The 18,306-nt window shown below is 35.0% G+C and overlaps 1 protein-coding gene across 1 annotated transcript in view; it reads left to right on the forward strand.

Annotated features, from left to right (window-relative positions):
• LOC149795669 (endothelin-converting enzyme 1-like) overlaps window positions 1–18,306 on the forward strand; it is a 119,996-nt gene that overhangs the window by 76,183 nt on the left and 25,507 nt on the right. The window contains exon 8 of the mRNA XM_089963837.1: window positions 14,740–14,826. Coding sequence (XP_089819963.1) covers window positions 14,740–14,826 — 87 coding nt within the window. The remainder of the gene's footprint in view (window positions 1–14,739; window positions 14,827–18,306) is intronic.

Consider the following 18,306-nt stretch of genomic DNA (forward strand, 5'->3'; position numbering starts at 1 on the left):
GACACTACAGTCAGATCACATTCTATCGTTTACATCTTCAGTGTGCGAGAAAAGTACGACTAAAATCATTGATTAATTAACTGTCGTATCTGTATATATATATATATATATATATATATATATATATATATATATATATATATATATATATATATATATATATATATATATATATATATATATATATATATATCTGTCCCAATCCGATTCATATTCTTCAAAATTTAAGACAATCTTTTCAAAGTCCATTAACTGTCAGGATGACAAGCAGAAGATTTCAACTTTTGAATACATAGCTAATGTACAACTTGCTGGAACATTCCATGTATACAATTTGACTCTTGATCCGACTCAGCAAATTTCAGAAGGTCAACAGGTGTCAATAAAACTTTATCAGAGTTTTATTTTTGTTTTAGTTTTAATATTTCTCAAAGGAATTGCCTCTGGAAATATCAAAACACAATCTACTATTATTCTACTAAATGGTTAGTCAAATTCAAGAATATTTTGCAGGTTTTGGCCAATACAAACGATTCTAGATGTTATAAATAAGTTTTCCTAAATGACCGTCCATTGTAGTTATGTGGGCTAGTCTGGGCATTATCTGTCAATTTTTCTACGTGACAGCAATTAGATAGCTCATTAACGACTCATCAGCGGGTACCTCAGGTGGTCTCCATGTTCCCATAACCACCCTTCGGACTTTATTTATTTTGTGAGTGATTAGGTAAAATTTACACATCGATAACTACCCAACCATGATCATTTAATCCTACAGTGAGTCAAATAATGGCTCAAAATTATTGAAGAAATTTTGCAAAGAAAACAGGTTGACAGGAAATGGTGAAAGTGAATTGTTAGTACCAAAAGCAATATGGTACGTGTTGGGTACAAAAAGAAAGTCAAATTATTTTCTAAAATCATGAAAAGGGAAATTGCTATGGAAGATAGAAAAAGGTACTAAAGGAGAAGTATCAATTGAATGAATAGAATTGTTAGGAAAATTGATGCAAAAGAAAAAGCAACCTAAGTTGCAAATTTACATTAGCCATAATAACCATAATAAAGTCGTCAGAGGGTAAATTATAGTTTAATGAATGCACTGTTTAGCGCTAAAAATATAAGAAAAATAAATATGCCCTGTTCCGATTTGGATTTACCGTTAAATGTTATCAAATATGTAAGGTTTCTTTTTCGTTGGTTGGGTGGTATTTAATTTAAACAATGGATACGATATAAAGCATATCAAGATATTTTTAAAAATGGTGACCACTCACTGATTCATGTAGATGAAAATTCCGCTTATGCCGCTGTCGTTAATATAATCAGGAAAGACTTTCGTTTAGTTATTAGTGACAGTCAAAAGGGTTTGGTGGAAATACAAGAAATGTGTATAACCTGATGCATTATCTTGAGAAACAAAATGAATGTGGTTTTCTCCTATTCACCGACTTTTGAAATGCCTTTCACTCATTGGAATGGGACTCTCTAGAAAACGCTCTGAAATATTTTAGCATTTGAGAATTCATTTGTCACTAGTTTCGTAGTCTTGTGCAATAAAATATGTGCCGTTAACAAAGGACATTCATTTTCATTTTTTTTATTATACTGAGAGTCTTTCGCCAGGAAGGTATTTTTCACCATACTTAATAATAGAAGGCAGTTGGGGTTAAACGTCTTGCACTGGACCTAAAAATAATACAAGTTTGAAAGACATTTGCTATATTGATAAGAGATCAAATTATGGCAGTATGCTGGTAATTCATTTCTAAATTATTTTTGTATTGAACTCTATTTGAAAATGTTCAGTATTCTCAATATCTCCTCACCAATACTACAGTGACCTCTATCATCAAACTTTCTGAAAATGCCATCTTTTTAATTAATAAAATTGTACATACATAATTAAAAATGTGTAGAACAATGTATTTTAATTCTAGTACCAAGTTGTCTCCTACTATACTTGCAGCACCCATAGTATCTGTAGAAATTTTCACAAGATTGCCTTTTAAATGAGAGATTCACAGCAAAACCCATAGTACTGATGTTAGTTCTCTCCAAGTTACACTTTTATTGTCTTCTTTTAAATTCCATCGATCATGCACCGTTATCTTCGCTGGTATTCACCACGTAACCATTGTAAAGGGTTCTGCTAATGTCTGCATGCAGAAATTTTGCAAATGATGGATTACATACCATAGCCTTGCAATTTACAAAGTAATTAATTGCTTTTGAAACGCGCAAGTACTTGATGCTTGTTTGACTTTCATGATGGAACATTTTAAATGTCAGTACTCAAGCGTTTTATTCATGATGTGAACCATACTCCCAGATACAAATGATATCAAAATTATATGACGTACTAAACGTGTATCGTTTTGTATTAACGTTTTTATTTATTTAAATGAGATCTTCCGTCCCTAATATTACGAAACACTCGTGCAGTTTCGTGATTTATTATTGTTTCAGACAAACGTCACGTGTATTAGTGCTAGTACCAAGCTACGGTAACAACCCAGATTAAAACCAAATAAATATTTCTGCTTATGGAACAAAATCACTTTTCGTAATATTTTGTTTTGTGTTATTTCCATAGCCAGACTTTAATTGCCTCAAAATCGAAAACTACCATCTCAATACCTGACGGTCGTTTTACCCTCACCACCACATGTCCTAAATTGTCTCATAATCTGTGTGTAACTATAACGGTCTCTCCTGATCTCAAAGGCTTGCACTAGAACTTTAAAATACACAGCGTGTTATTAAGCTTCGAAGAGAAACTCAACTAATTTTAATACGGAGAATATTGATCAATCTACTGATATGCTCAGTGACTGTTAGACTGAAAGATCCATTTTATTTAATATATAAAATGGTTTAAGGACTTTATGTTTGATAGATTGTTTCCATAAACGTTTACGCATGCCCATAATCAATCTGTGTTTCAATAATTAAATAGATATTGTACGAGGATTGGCACCAGTTTGCATTTGTGGTCTAAATCGTACTTGGCAAAAGTCTTACATTAAGAAAAAACAAATGCTGATTATTCTTTAGAGTGTAAAGAAAATTTTGTATATTGTAATCAGCGTTGATAATATTTACAATAAAATTTGATCCTGTTATTACTTTTAAACACTTCGTACATTACACCTTTAACAATGTTTTCTGTTGTCTGTTGTTTGTATTTGTAATATTCATTGTCAATAAACTAATCTTCATGCATGCAAATCATGTAAAGTTCATCTGGACCCGAATTGCAGAAGAGATAATCATCTGTAATACAGAAGTCATGTGCGCTTGGATCACCCTTCTCCATTGATTTGCTGCGGATTGGAAGCATCCGGCTGTCACAGTATGGATTGTGTGTGGTAAACGATGGTTTAGACAGTGGTTGCGCCTGTCCAGGGACATATCCTGCAGTAAACACATTGGACCAACGTCATACTCTAACCGACCGCAGCAGGCTTGATGGGAACGGTTTCTGAGAACTACATCTGCTGTTTACGTTTTGCAGCGTTGTCAATTTTGCACTGATCGTCTGAATCACTGGTTATTATATTAGTTTCATGCTGCTTAACAGTCTCCCATAAACCATCCATAGACTCTGCTCTCTTTATCAGTTAATGTCTGATATTTTACACGTTTTGAAAGTAATTTCTTTAGTGCACACACATTTACTTCATTAGTCAAAACATATCTTGCAACAAATTATAATACACTTCTGAAACGCTTCTCATTTCCTACTTCTTTCAAAAGAATTCCATTTCAGACTTTATTTTCATTTCATACTAATCTTGCCATTAATTTGGTTCCTCAACTCGTAGGATTTGCTGCATTATGGTATTAACATGATGTGCACGCTCACTTGTCTGATCTACAACCTCTCATAAAACCCCACGTTCTGTTTCAGGGATATTATTATTATTGTTCAAATGTGCTTCCATCAAGGAACGAAATATTTCCAGTCCAAAGCAATCTCACATTAGTGTCAGGTTAGGCGTTTTAGACATTGGTAGCTGGAGTTGACCAACGCATTATATACCCCATGACTTGACTATTTTTATCGTGATCTTTTTATCTGAATGCATGCGCTGTAAGTTAATAACAATAATTCTAACGCTAGAATGAAATATTCCAAAAATCAAACAATCATCAGATCCACATCAGCCCCGCCTTCGGATTGAGTAAAATTCGTAAATGTTAATAATAGGCATTTCATACGCTATCAAGTATACCTTCTTAGTGACAAGGCAAAATAAAATAAAAACTTGTAGTGTAGGTTAACGCTTACGTGCTTGCAGCAACGCTTCAGTAACAATATGTCTTCATATTGACCCGTCCAACCGAGTTTGTAATAGCAGAGTCGAATAAAAACAGCGGCAAACGTCTTTGGTAGCCTCTCATTAATTAACCAACAACGTCAAGTGGCAGAGAAAGCCCGCACGAGTCAAAAGATCATAGATGATTGGGTGTCACATCCTGTGCAACCTAGTGAGATCCAGGTCCCGTTGACGAATCCAGTCTAATGATGCCGGATTCCCTTGTGCGTGAATCATCGATGCAAGTTAATTCCGCACAACGACACCTCGGAAATCCTTAAGCTATATTGCTAAAGTGATTAAATCAAGACTGGTTAATTAACGCATGGTCTTTATTTTAGTTGCACCGGACACTAAAGACCTCGTCTTGAGGATATTCTGTATGTATTGCCTAGTAGTTGCAGACCTTTTCTTGTTTATTCCTATTGCAAACACTATACGGATTCTTTCCACCGACAGCCGTTTTCAAAGTCATCTCGGATGTAGTTCCGACTACCCCAACACAGAAGCTTTTGCAAGAGCCGACGCCACGGCCGTTTATATCACTGGAATAGCTCGAGAAATGGAAATATTCACCTGTCTTTTTCATATGTGTCACCTCAGATTTGGATAACTTTAATGTCACCGATGTGTTGTATCGTTAGGCCGCATTCGGCTGATCAGGTTATGTCTGTGACTACTATACTGGCACAACTCCAGTTAACTTTTCCGGAAATAGTTTCAGTTTGACCCTGCAATCGTTTTGTTATCTGATCCTTTTTTGCAAGCTTTTTGGGGCTTAGGCCAAAATCGCCTCCGTTGTATGGTATTATTTTATATTAAACTGTTCAATTACAAAAACCACTATGATTACAGGTCTTCTATAGGTGCGTCAATGATCATCATTCGACCACCTACTCCTTGCGACAATAACACTTTATAAGAGAGATTCGCGGCATTGCCTCTATAACCACCACCGATGACCTGAGGTACACGTGTTTGAAAGTGCAGGTCAACCACAGACTAGTCAGTACAGTTCCAAGGTTTCCAATGAAAAGGAATAAATTAATTACAGCGTATTCAAATCATGCTGGGATATCTTCAGACATGTGTCAGCGTTTTGATCCCCGCCCATGAGCAACCGCGGCCTCATTGATGACTTCTGATGCGGTGGTGCCCGGTAGAACCGATCCCAGGAGTGTTTTCATCCTGCTCACAAGTGTATTTGCTTGTTGCTAGTAACCACGCACGCAATCAATAATAGGTAAACGTTGCTCTTACTTATGCTCTCACCTTGCAATGTAAATATAGTATACCATGCTGATATCGTTAAACGTCGAAATTAAATTTGCTCAAGTGTTTTTCAGATGCTGAGTGTTAATAAAACCTCTCCCGAAATACTCACTCGACCCAATATAAGATGCTGTTCCTGCAGACATTCTGTATATTTCCTTTACATGGCTTTTCCATTTGAGAATAGGGGGGAAATAAGAATTGACTATAAAGCCTGTCTCGCTAAATATTTTAGGCGTTTAAGTTGACTCGATGTTGCTGTTCAAGATATGTAATTCTTTCGTGCGTGTCTGCAATCTGCTTTAGCAAGTGGTCAATGGCCGCCGCGGTCTTAACAACTGGGATTGGTTAATATTTTGTTACCATCATCATCACATTGGTTTCTGTGAATTCTTCCAATGCGTACTTTCGATACTGTAACATATCTTTGTCACATTTGTGTTCAACATGTACTCACGAAGAAGTTTAAATTGTTCACGTGCGGTTTTGAAATGAAGGTCAGTGGCCTCTGCTATAGCTTGCCTGGCTGATTTCTTTGTTGTATATGTTTATTTTGGTTATCACATTATTGTATTCAAACCCGATTAAACTGGATATTCCGGTCAAATCAATTGTCATGAAACTCCATTGGTTCTGAGTTACCTCAACAAACTGTTAGGAGTCTAGGCTCTTATAAAAAGTAACAGAAAATAGTGAAAACAACAGCTTTGTAAAATTTAACAAATAATTTATTTCCCTAGAATATCAAGGGACAAATGAGAAAAAAGAACTTAGGGTTTTATGAATCAAATCCAAAAATAAGCCAAGAATTAAAAAAAAGAACTCCTAGTAATAAAAAGTCCTGAATGAAACTGAGTTCGAATCCTGATGAAATCCAAAATGGAAAACAATGACCTCTGTTGTAACCTGCGAAGTTCTGTAGTGTCATCAGTTCCTTGTAGAATCACAGAAAATATTATTCCGGTTTTGAATTCAGTATATCTTCCAATAATGTTATTATCCTAGAAGCTTGTAGGAGCACTTATGCATTTCCAGGAAAAAGAATCACTTGAAATTCAATAAAATAAAATTTCAACTCAAACTGGTCACAGCACATATCGGGAGCCCGACTGACAAATGTCTATCAAAAACAACAGTTATACGCTAATTAAGACTCAAAACATATTCCCGGATGTGGGTCAAACTTCTAGAAAATTTAGAAGTTTGTCACGATTAGCTTGTCACCTAATTCAGGGGTGGTTTCGATGTCACTTAATGAATCTTACTCTGAGACAGAATACAAAAGATATAAATAATATTGTTCACCAAAAGTCTCACTGGTTCCGAATCAAGGTCAGTTTCTATTATTGGTTGTTTATCAAAAAGTTAACAGTCGAGTCAAACAAAACTGAACTGAATTTCTGGAAAATGTCACATCCAGTAAATAAAGTTACATTAAAATGACATGTAATGGAATTAAAAAAATTAAAACTAACAAAGTAACAATTAAATTAAATGTACATATCAAACCATATTTCGAACTCATCCCACAAATAGTCAGCAATATACCAAGTTCAGTGAATGTTTGTAAGACCATGCACGTCAATGCTGCGAATGATTATGAGCATGTTGCAGTTGTCCCGGGTTGTATGTGTTTTGTTTTGACCTCGTGAACAATATATGCATTGTTATCTTGATGTTCATGCGTCACATCGTCGTAAACGACAAGGTTACCATCATTCAGATCAAGGTCCTCAATGACAGGTGGAAACGAAATCAGCGGTTATTGGAAAGGTGAAGCAGCCGTTAAAAAATTAGCAGGTGCCGCAAAAGGCACCCATGGGATCAATCGGGTATTGTTGGCCATACAAGCATTCTCGTGGGTGGTTTGATATGAGCAACCCTAATGAAGTTCTTTAGGCTGGTCTTCTATTCCTTCCACATGCTCATGTAAATGAAAGAGAGGGTCATTTTCGAGCACACAAGTACGCGATAAATATTGTAGATGCTGCATGCCGATACAAAGAAACCGAGCTGCTGATGACTAAAGATTCGGCAAGTGTTGCAGATGCGCTTAAACATATTTACGCACGCTGACCGCTAACATGGCCACGGTTGTTTCATGGCGATCCAGGTAACGAAGTTATTGGAGTCGTTGCTGTGTTGTTAGGAAACATAAGGTGGTTGTTCGTTATTGATATGCTAACACGAATCGCGACCAGGCTATTGTGGGTAGATTTGAAAGTACACTTGCAGAACATTTATTTGCACATCAGTACGCGAATGTCAGAGCCATCTCGCAAATGGGTAACGACTGCCATCACTGATACAAACGCTAAATAATGAATTATACGCATGATTTGTGTAAGACTTGCTGATGTGATTCGGTAGAAGACTGCCACGCTTACCCATAAATGCACTATGGCCTGTAATTGACCCACTCGGAAATAGATTTTTATATTTGTATGCACCGTGTGAGCTACAAGTAGGGCATCGTAGCGCTACTGACTCGTTACGTTTCGTCGATGTATTTAATATCTGGGACGGACAAACTAGCAGCAAAGCCACAGGAGGCAATGCCGTACGGACAACTTCCACCAGCCCACTTGTGCGATAAGAATTGCAAGTCATTCCTGTGGATACAAAACTACCACCAATATTTATTTTGATTCACTAGTGTATCAATGCGCTAGGGCATGAATCGTAAGTCCATTCCCAACTGCATGGTGCCCGCACTCGTAAGTGGTGTATTTCGTCGGGAAATATCCATTGCTTGGTGTCAAACGGAAACAAACTTACTTTTGTGCAATGATACACCTGTACGACTGGATCTGATTTGCTCTGTGTGCAAATTCGCGTCGCTCGCGCAGACATGCCACATTCATGTCGTATTTGAGATGTATTGCAACAATAAAACAGGGAACGTGTTGGGACTCAGTCTGAAGTATTCTTCAGTAGGCTGGCTAGTACATTTAGCTTAGAACTTACCATCAACTTGGCAAATATATAAGGAAAAATCATTGTAAACTACATCAGTAATTTAATACATGTTTTAATGATTTTTACGTTACCTGACCTGAAAAAAAGCATTCCCTGAAATTCTGGTTATTATTTCATTGACTACAATATTTTTTTATTGTTGTTAATACGATCATATCGGGTGTTTCTACAATCACAGATTCAGCGAATCTTTGACTGCGCGCACAATAATACTCGCGAACAAATAAGCATGGTTGGCAACGCTGATTACGAGACTTTACTAGGATACGATATTAAAGGCATGGTCTAGCACCTAGATTAATACACAATGCAAGTAAATGCGATTTGAAGTATTCTGTCACAGAGTTCAGATTTTATAAATCATGCACCATATCATTTGTCGCGTCCTAATGCCTTTAAACTTCTATATTTGCAAATTACATTATCATCCATGATTTTGATTGATTTTGTACGTACTTTCAGGCGTATGTACTCCTTAACAAATTTGTAATATTGTAGAAATGCTGTCATTAGATAATATTTGATTGTTCGCTGTAAACTGCTTTCCTTCTGTGATAGTAATTTCTAAACTCTGGGCAGTACGTTGCAAACAAACCTTTCAGCAGGTCGCATACACTGACGATTATCAACAAATATATTTTTTGTACTAAAGTATAATTTTCTTCAATGTGGTATTTGGCCAAATCACTGCATGCTCATCATACAATTCATTATATAACTGGCAAATGACCGCGCTTGTATAGTGACATCCGGTGACGTAATATGTGTTGCACTGATTGTATATTGACTATATAGCTTTTTGTCTTTACACGTGTGAATATATATGCACAGAGTAAAGACAAAAGCAAATAATATACTAATTGCAGCCAATCATTGCGCCATCTACAGAAAAGCATCTTTTCCAGCAAAGTTTATTTCAAAGTTAGAGCGTCCGTCTCGGATACGGAAGGTCGCGGGTTCGGATCCTGGCTGAGTCATACCAAAGACTTATAGAGATGGTACCAACAGCTGCGTTGCTTGGCGCTCTGCATTAAGAGGTTAATGTTAGGACTGGTTAGCCTGGTGTCAGGATAATGTGACTTGGTGGGATATCATGCTACATGTCTGCGGCATGATGCTCCAGTGCTAGACAGCACTTAAAACGCTACACTACATACATCATAGCGATATGACTGAAATTTTTTTAAAGCTACGTTAAAAATCCAAATCCCACACATACGCACACACACATATTTGGTAGAGATTATTGCTTATTTAGGCAAAAGGGATGCCATAATGTATACTGATGACTCCTGATGCATAATATATGAATTTTACGAAATCAGCTTAAGTTAAATGTATTATTTGGTGTTCACCATATTGATCATCACCGTCTTAAGGTTTTTCTTATTATTATTTTTAACGGCATTTTTAACAAATTGTATTTGCTATGTCATGCTGAGGAAATGGGGCTAAGCGACTTTCCCAAGGACGCACCATGGCAGCGAACCCGGGCTGGCCTGGACCGATATCAAACCTACAAACTTTGAAGTCTGACGTTTTTTTAACTGAGAACCATTTAAGGTTGAGAAAAACTCAAAACCTCGATGAAAGGTTCCTTCGCTACCGGGAAAACTGGAATAAGTCGGGAATAAGATTAGATTTGTTCCCGACCGTCAAAAGCCCTACAACTTTTGCAAATACTTATCAAAGTCGGTGATATATCTTGATTTCAGCTGCGACTCGATCACAGAACAACAACTTAAACTGAATTATAATTGAACTGATTGTGAGTTATAGTTCTTACAAGAATTTCGAAAGTAGCGAAACTCTTCAGTCAATTGACATATTGCTGCATGCTTCATTTGGGTGGTTTGCCCTGAACATATTTGCATTGTCAATACAAGCACTCCGGTGATCGGATTGGTCAAGCTGACATGTTACCGATAATGTTCTCCTTACTAGCATATATTCTGAGACAGAAGGAATTATAACCAGTCTAACATTGCACTTTATTGTCTGTATACGTTTGAGAGAAAATATAATAAAGATTATCTTAGCAGCCTTACGCTCAGCCTCGTTGTCGCTGACCTTCACGAGCATGTGCTTTCTGGGGTTGTTTTGCTTAAGGCTGCACAGTGTCCCTTTTAATATGTGAGTTTACAAAAATGTATTGTGATAAATAATGACTTATCATCTGGTAGTTTGCACTAGAAGCACGCTATTAATCAGTATCATCAATAGTAGACTTCGCCACCACTCACACCCCAACTCGCCTTTGCGGTGAACTTTACTATCAAACCTTGCTATATGTTTATAAATCGCCCGGCTTCTGATGAAATTCGATTCGGAATCTCACGTTCTTGACATTGATTCCATCAGATAGTCCAGAGTCGGATTACATGGAAAATAGACGTGAGGGCACAAGCCAGACAAAAGTTGATTTCAAATAATTGATTCCGTCTTTTCATACAAATGTATTTAAAAATTTTACGGGCTTTTTATCAAAATTTATAACAGCTTTTTTCTAAATGTTTTTCGTCATGCCAGTGAATGTACTTGAGCAATGTAACGTTAATATTAACTCTGGAATTTAACATGATTTAAAGGCAATTTTTTTGAATATCATTTGCCATAAATTTTCAACATTCTATGGGTTTGTACCTAACTCGGGGCTTATAGGAGAGTCAAAATAGAAACAGTTTTCGATTTTAAGATACACTTTGTTTAAATCAAGCTGTCTGATTCCGTTCTGTAAGGGTCATAAGTGAACTTGGAACAAAAATCAATTTCATCCAGGAGAAAACCTAGCAAAGACTTAGAAAGTTTTATTTTAGAATGTGTGGAAACCCTGACCATATCAGACAGAGTGAAGCAGATGTTTCCTATTTTCATTTTATTCAAGCTATTTAAGTTTTAACTCGCAAGGTTTTTGAATCCATGCCTCATTAACTTCTAAATAATTGAAGCTCTAGAAAATAACAATAGTTTTGGTAAAATAAAAATCATATTTATGGAAACTTTTGCTATTTCATATATTTGCGTTTCTACTTCATCCTCATCCAACTTTCCTTTTCCTTCGTTTAATTATTATTATTATTATTATTATTATTATTATTATTATTATTATTATTATTATTATCATTATTATTATCATCATTATTATCATTATTATTATTATTATTATTATTATTATTATTATCATCATCATCATTATTATTATTATCATTATCATTATTATTATTATTATTATTATTATTATTATTATCATTATTATCATTATTATTATCATTATCATTTTTATTATTATCATTATTATTATCATTATTATTATTATTATTATTATTATTATTATTATTAACATTACTATTATCATTATTATTATTATTATTATTATTATTATTATTATTATTATTATTATTATTATTATCATTATTATTATTATTATCATTATCATTATTATTATTATTATTATTATTATCATTATTATTATTATTATTATTATTATTATCATCCTCATTATTTTTATTATTATTACTATTTTTATTATTATTATTATAGTTGTTGTTGTCGGAGGTGGTGGTGATTGATCTCTTGTCAATATTACTGTGGTGCTATGACTGTTTAGTTATTGTATTGTCTTTGGTGGAGTTGTTGCAGTTGTTGTCATTGCAGTCATCCAGATCATTCAGGCTTTCGTTAATGATGCAGTGAGCATTTGCCATCAGAGTTGTGTGATGATGCAGTGAGCATTTGCCATCAGCGTTGTGTGATGATGTAATGAGCATTTGCCGTCAGCGTCGTGTGATGATGTAGTGAGCATTTGCCGTCAGTGTTGTGTGATGATTCAGTGAGCATTTGCCGTCAGCGTTGTGTGATGATGCAGTGAGCATTTGCCATCAGCGTTGTGTTATGATGCAGTGAGCATTTGTCATCAGCGTTGTGTGATGATGCAGTGAGCATTTGTCATCAGCGTTGTGTGATGATGCAGTGAGCATTTGCCATCAGCGTTGTGATGATGCAGTGAGCATTTACCACCAGCGTTATGTGATGATGCAGTGAGCATTTTTTGCCGTCAGTGTTTTATAATGATTTTGGATAGAACTATAATTCTTTCTAAGAGAAAGAAGTGGACGATAAGCTTGCAGTCTCATCATAGAAAAGAAGTAAATGACAAGAATCATTTTAAAAATCACTAAATGAATTGAGCGTTATTTGCCTTTTATAAATATTTTTCAAAAGAATACGAATATAACGTAGCAATCTAGATGCTTTCATTCCACTACAATGTAATGAAAACATTTCAGATATTGCAAATACATTTTATACAAATAATAAGAGATTTTCATTTTATGGTAATATTCTAGTGAAAGATTATACTGAACGCATGTGTACTCCTTTACACCAGCCCATTGCTGATCGCTGAATATACGTACGGACACTTGTATATATCAAACATAGTCAAGAGAAAAAGTACTATTTCTTTGTACCATTCTCTCTCTCTCTCTCTCTCTCTCTCTCTCTCTCTCTCTCTGCGTATATATATATATATATATATATATATATATATATATATATATATATATATATATATATATATATATATATATATGTGTGTGTGTGTGTGTGTGTGTGTGTGTGTGTGTGTGTGTGTGTGTGTTATTGAAAGATGCACGTCAATGCATATTTCTTAAATTGAGTGCTTTACGGTCCACGGAGCAGTACTTTTAAAAAAAATTTGGAAGCGATTGCAGGTTGAAAAGAAAATCATAAATGAATTTATGATCTATTGAAGAAGGCTAATCGTCAGTACTCTTTTCTTTCTTCTGTTTACTAATTGTTATCATTTACCAACATCCCTTACTGAATCACATTGGTAAAACACTAATATAGTTGTATGCGAACATAGATAATCAGGGGAATAAAACGGATTGGCGGTTGAGGCTGTCATCATAAATGTCATAAATGAGTTGTGATTCAAATGCAACATTTTCCATTTAATAATTTGAATTATTGACAATTGTTTTAGGCATTCTTTTGTGGATGCCGGTCACACGAGATTAGCATTGTGTGGGGATTGAAAGGTCTGCGACCCAGGTTTAAATTATATGGCGATTGAGGTGTTCATTAGTTTAATATTTATATGGCACTTGAGGAGTTTATGAAAATTTCATATTGTCGTTAGATCGTAGCATTGTTTGAAGTGGTTGATGTCAATTTATTTATACTGTTGCATTGTTTGAGTTGACCTCAAAATGGGTCACTTTAGGTATTTACGAGGAAACCTATATTAAAAGTGTCCATTAGATTACGTTAATAGGACATTTGATGGGTCTACGAGAACTAGCAGTATCTCTTTTTGCAAGGGATCTGGGTGACCCTGAAAGGGGCCGTTGGGGTTTGTTTACCAAAGAAGATGGTTAACCAATGCCACACCGCTTCACAGTTTCTTCTCCGCAAACTTCTTCTCACTGTCGGTCAAGAGAATAAAATCCAATTTAAACACCCTTGTCTCTCCACATACACCCTCCGTTTCCATATTGTTGTATTTGTTATGTTCGTGATGATCTATCTGTTTGTTATGTTCGTGATGGCCTATTTGTTATCTTCGTGATGGCTTATTTGTTATCTTCGTGATGGGCTATTTTTTATCTTCGTGATGGCCTATTTGTTATCTTCATGATGGCCTATTTGTTATCTTCATGATGGCCCACAATACATTCATATAATCAGGAAAGACGGGGTCAAACAGCACACTGCTAAAGATGGTTGACGATTCTAAACTTGTCCACATCTTGAATCATCCTTGAGAAAAGGTAACACAATAGTTCAACGTGCCAGTGTGTGTATTTGTGCGTGCGTGTGTATATGCAGACAGCTGGAACTCCAGGGATGGAACTATTTTATAATTGCAAAATAATTCGTTATTCAAAGTTTCAAAAGATTGGGATTTGTCAGAAAAGTTACTTTCTTGATATCAATAAGTGTGAGTATTGAGCTTCAATAAGTGTGGATACTGACGTTCTTGATATCAATATGTGTGGGTACTGACTTATTTTGATATCAATAAGCGTGATTACTGACTTTCTTGATATCAATAAGTGTGAGTACTGATTTCCATGATATCAATAAAGTGTGGGTACAGACTATAAATTAATGCATCTCACTATGGGAAAATGTTTTTTAGGCCCATGTTACAGATGTTCATGTTCACAACAGATCCAGTGTTTACCATGTAGTGAAAGTGAAAGACTTACAGCAAAACTGCAGCGTGGTAAGTATGCAAATTATTAATGTCGGCTCACATTTTATCTGTTTTGCTCATTTTAGTTAATTTCATTTCCCACTTTACTCTGAAAAGTTCAGTTCGATTTCTTAGGAAAGTGCGAGCAACTCTTTAAATCTTGCTTGATAAAATGTCCTTCGTTTGATATTGAATTTATTGTTTATTTTATATTATGTTAAAATGTCCTTCCTTTGATATTGAATTTACTGTTTATTATGGTATATAATGTTAAAATGTACTGATAAGGATAAAGAATATTATCGTATGAATTAGAGACTTTTAAATTCTTACACTACGGAGATTTGAACCCAGATCAGAGTGCTACGTCACCCATCATGATTTATATATATATATATATATATATATATATATATATATATATATATATATATATATATATATATATATATATATATATATATATATATATATATATATATATATTACAAGAGATAAAGGAATAAAAGTATATTGTTCTTTGTGATGGAGCTGGTTATATTTTAAGGATACATTACAGTTTTAGAATCTTACAATATTCTATACAAATAAAATTTGGGTTTCCAAAAAATGGTATATGCTATTTTGTAGCAATTTTATTCTATGCCTTTTTCTATTTCAATCTCCTCAGCGTATCTAATTCAAGCGAAAGATCTATTACTTCTACCTTTTATTCTGATGTTTGCCAAGGGGAATCCTTATTTTTACTTATCAAATATACATTCAGTTGACATCCAAAACAGCAATAACCATAAAGATAGTACAACTTTTCCACGGCTATGGCCATCCCATAATATTTACATAGGTACAATGTCATTTCCAGATCCAAATTGTTCATATCGGGAAATCGAAATTCAATTTGCACATTGCTGATTAGTGGCCGATGGACGCTAGATGAAGCAGACAATCCAATTACAGAACAAATAATTGAATATGCCATCTACAATTGAGTCTAATTAGATTTGCTGGACCGCTAGTTTTATGTTGTACCTGTGGATAATGTTTCAGATGCGACTTAACCATGCTATATTTGGGTCATTAACTGTGGAATTGAATTGTCCAGTGAATTGTAGGATCTCCTAACTGTGGGAAAGATTACTAAGCATTTTTCTTAGATTTCCTTTTCAAAACATGTTTTACTCGACAAAATTAAGTCACTGTTGCTGCACATTTTTTGCGAACCAATGCATTGATACATTTTTGTATGCGACAGCCTTTAAAATAAAATGTTTCTGTTAGCTTCATAACCATGATTTTTATAAATATAAAACCGCTTTTTAAAATTAACTTAAAATTCGTTGCCAATTTCTAGGAAGAGAATAATGCCCAATAAAATGCAATTCCAGACACACCCAAAACAAACGTACGCATGTATGATGTCTCAGCAAATTAGGCAGTGTTGCAATACTCAACGTGTTCATTTGACGCCTTCTTAAATATGTCACACGTTCGTGTTATGACTATCACCAGTGTTTTCTCTTCCTATTTTTCCAATATAAAGCAAGATACCAATGCAAAGCAATACTGTTTATTTGTTTTAAATAGATGTCACTTTGTATGACCTTGGGATTAGATCAAAAGCTCTGGTTCCCTTTCATGACTCTTGAATAATAATTCAAGCAAACATCATTAATCTTAGCTGGATTTAAATGAACTAGTAACGAAACAAAATGGGACGCGGGGGTGGGGGCTGAGTAGTCTAAAGCGCTCGCCTTTACCGGTCATGGCCATCTAACTAGTATCCGCGTGGTTTTAAGTCCCGGGTTCGGCCAATGTGGGTATTTAATAAGACTTGCTAATAGCTTCGCGTAGGTCGGTGGTTCTTACCGTTGTTTTCTAGAGTTTTTCCTCCACCAGTCATACTGGCCGCCATGTATATCATGCCATCATGCCCAAAATAACAACAGCAACAACAATAATACAATGTAAACACTTGTTGCCCTCTGTTTCTAATTTAAGTATTACAGTATGTAACAGAAAGAAATAAAACCAATAGGTTTAGTACAAGCTACATGTTATTCGTTTCTATAGTTACAAAGTGAAAATTTAAGAAATACTTAAAGTATTGTGAATTAAATTCCGAATCATCCTAAATGTTCTATCACAAATCCACAAGTATAAATGTTCCGAAAGAATTTCAAAAGGCTTGAATGTCCTAATATACCAATAGTCTTGAAGGCTATGATTTACCAATATTATTGAATGCCCTAATGTACCAATAGTCTTGAATGGTCTGGTATACCGCAATGATGCAATCCACAATGTATCAGAAAGAGTTCTCAATAATTCCAAAATAATGTTTTAATCTAAATGTGAATGAGCTCTTAGTAATTCTAATGAATAATTTAAATAAATAATTTCACTTGAATTATATCTGAACACAGTTGTAAACTCTGATAAGAAAAGTAATCAAAAGGCTGATCATAAGATAGGAATGAGGTATTGTTTACTAAGTCGCCCATATAAACATCCTCACTACGAACTATGCTGTAGACATTTCAACGGAAAATTCCATCAACTCATGAAGAGGGTGTTGCCTTGGACCTAATTTCTAGTAAACATCTTGTTAACCACTTACAACCATGACAAATGTCAGGTATGCAAAAAACTTCATCCTTAACCCTCAATCACGGACAAAGGTCAAGCACACAATATAAATTAAATATACATAACACCGTGTTTATGATAACCTTGTTTACTTACTGTTGGAATACAATCGAAGCATATAATTGTATCCGTCATCTGGCTATGATTCTGGCCAATTATGGCATGTGTAAGTTCGACTTGGATCTACATCATGGACATATCACGAACGATTTGCGATGAAGGCGTTGAATTTGAGTTACGGTCATAAAGTATCATCAAACAGTCGGAGACATATCTTTACATTTTGATGATTGTGACAAATTACTTTCCTACTCTGTGATTTTGATGTCCCTGGGCATTGTCTTCCGATATTAGAATCGGATGTCTACATACGTGTCTGGTGTGTAGTTTTCTGACATGTACAGGCTATTTTCTTTTGATACATTGATATGGGACATATGCCATGATGTGGTACAGAAAACGTGATATTTCAACGAGTGGAGAAGACGAAGCAATAATGATTTTCGTACCACAAGATAAAATAAATACCAAATACTTACATGTCACATTCTACTTGGGATATTTGAGATTTTGCTGAGATTTTGCTGGGATATTTGAGATTTTGCTGGGATATTTGAGATTTTGATTGAGTTTATTACAGCATAGGCTTTATCATGCACTAAAGAATCTTAAGACATGGAGATGAGATGCCTTTTGCTGAATACTACATCATTGCCACAACGGTAGGTCATTGTGACCTATATTTCATACTTCACTGACTTGCGTTTAGTTTTTGTTTTGACTGCTTATGCTGGAATCAGTAAACGAGATGATTTCAACAGTGAAAATGCAAGTACAAAGTACAAGTTCTCTTAGAATGCTGAA

The sequence above is a fragment of the Sinohyriopsis cumingii genome, chromosome 7, assembly GCF_028554795.1.
Source record: "Sinohyriopsis cumingii isolate HCF-2022 chromosome 7, ASM2855479v2, whole genome shotgun sequence".
Taxonomy (NCBI): Eukaryota; Metazoa; Mollusca; class Bivalvia; order Unionida; family Unionidae; genus Sinohyriopsis; species Sinohyriopsis cumingii.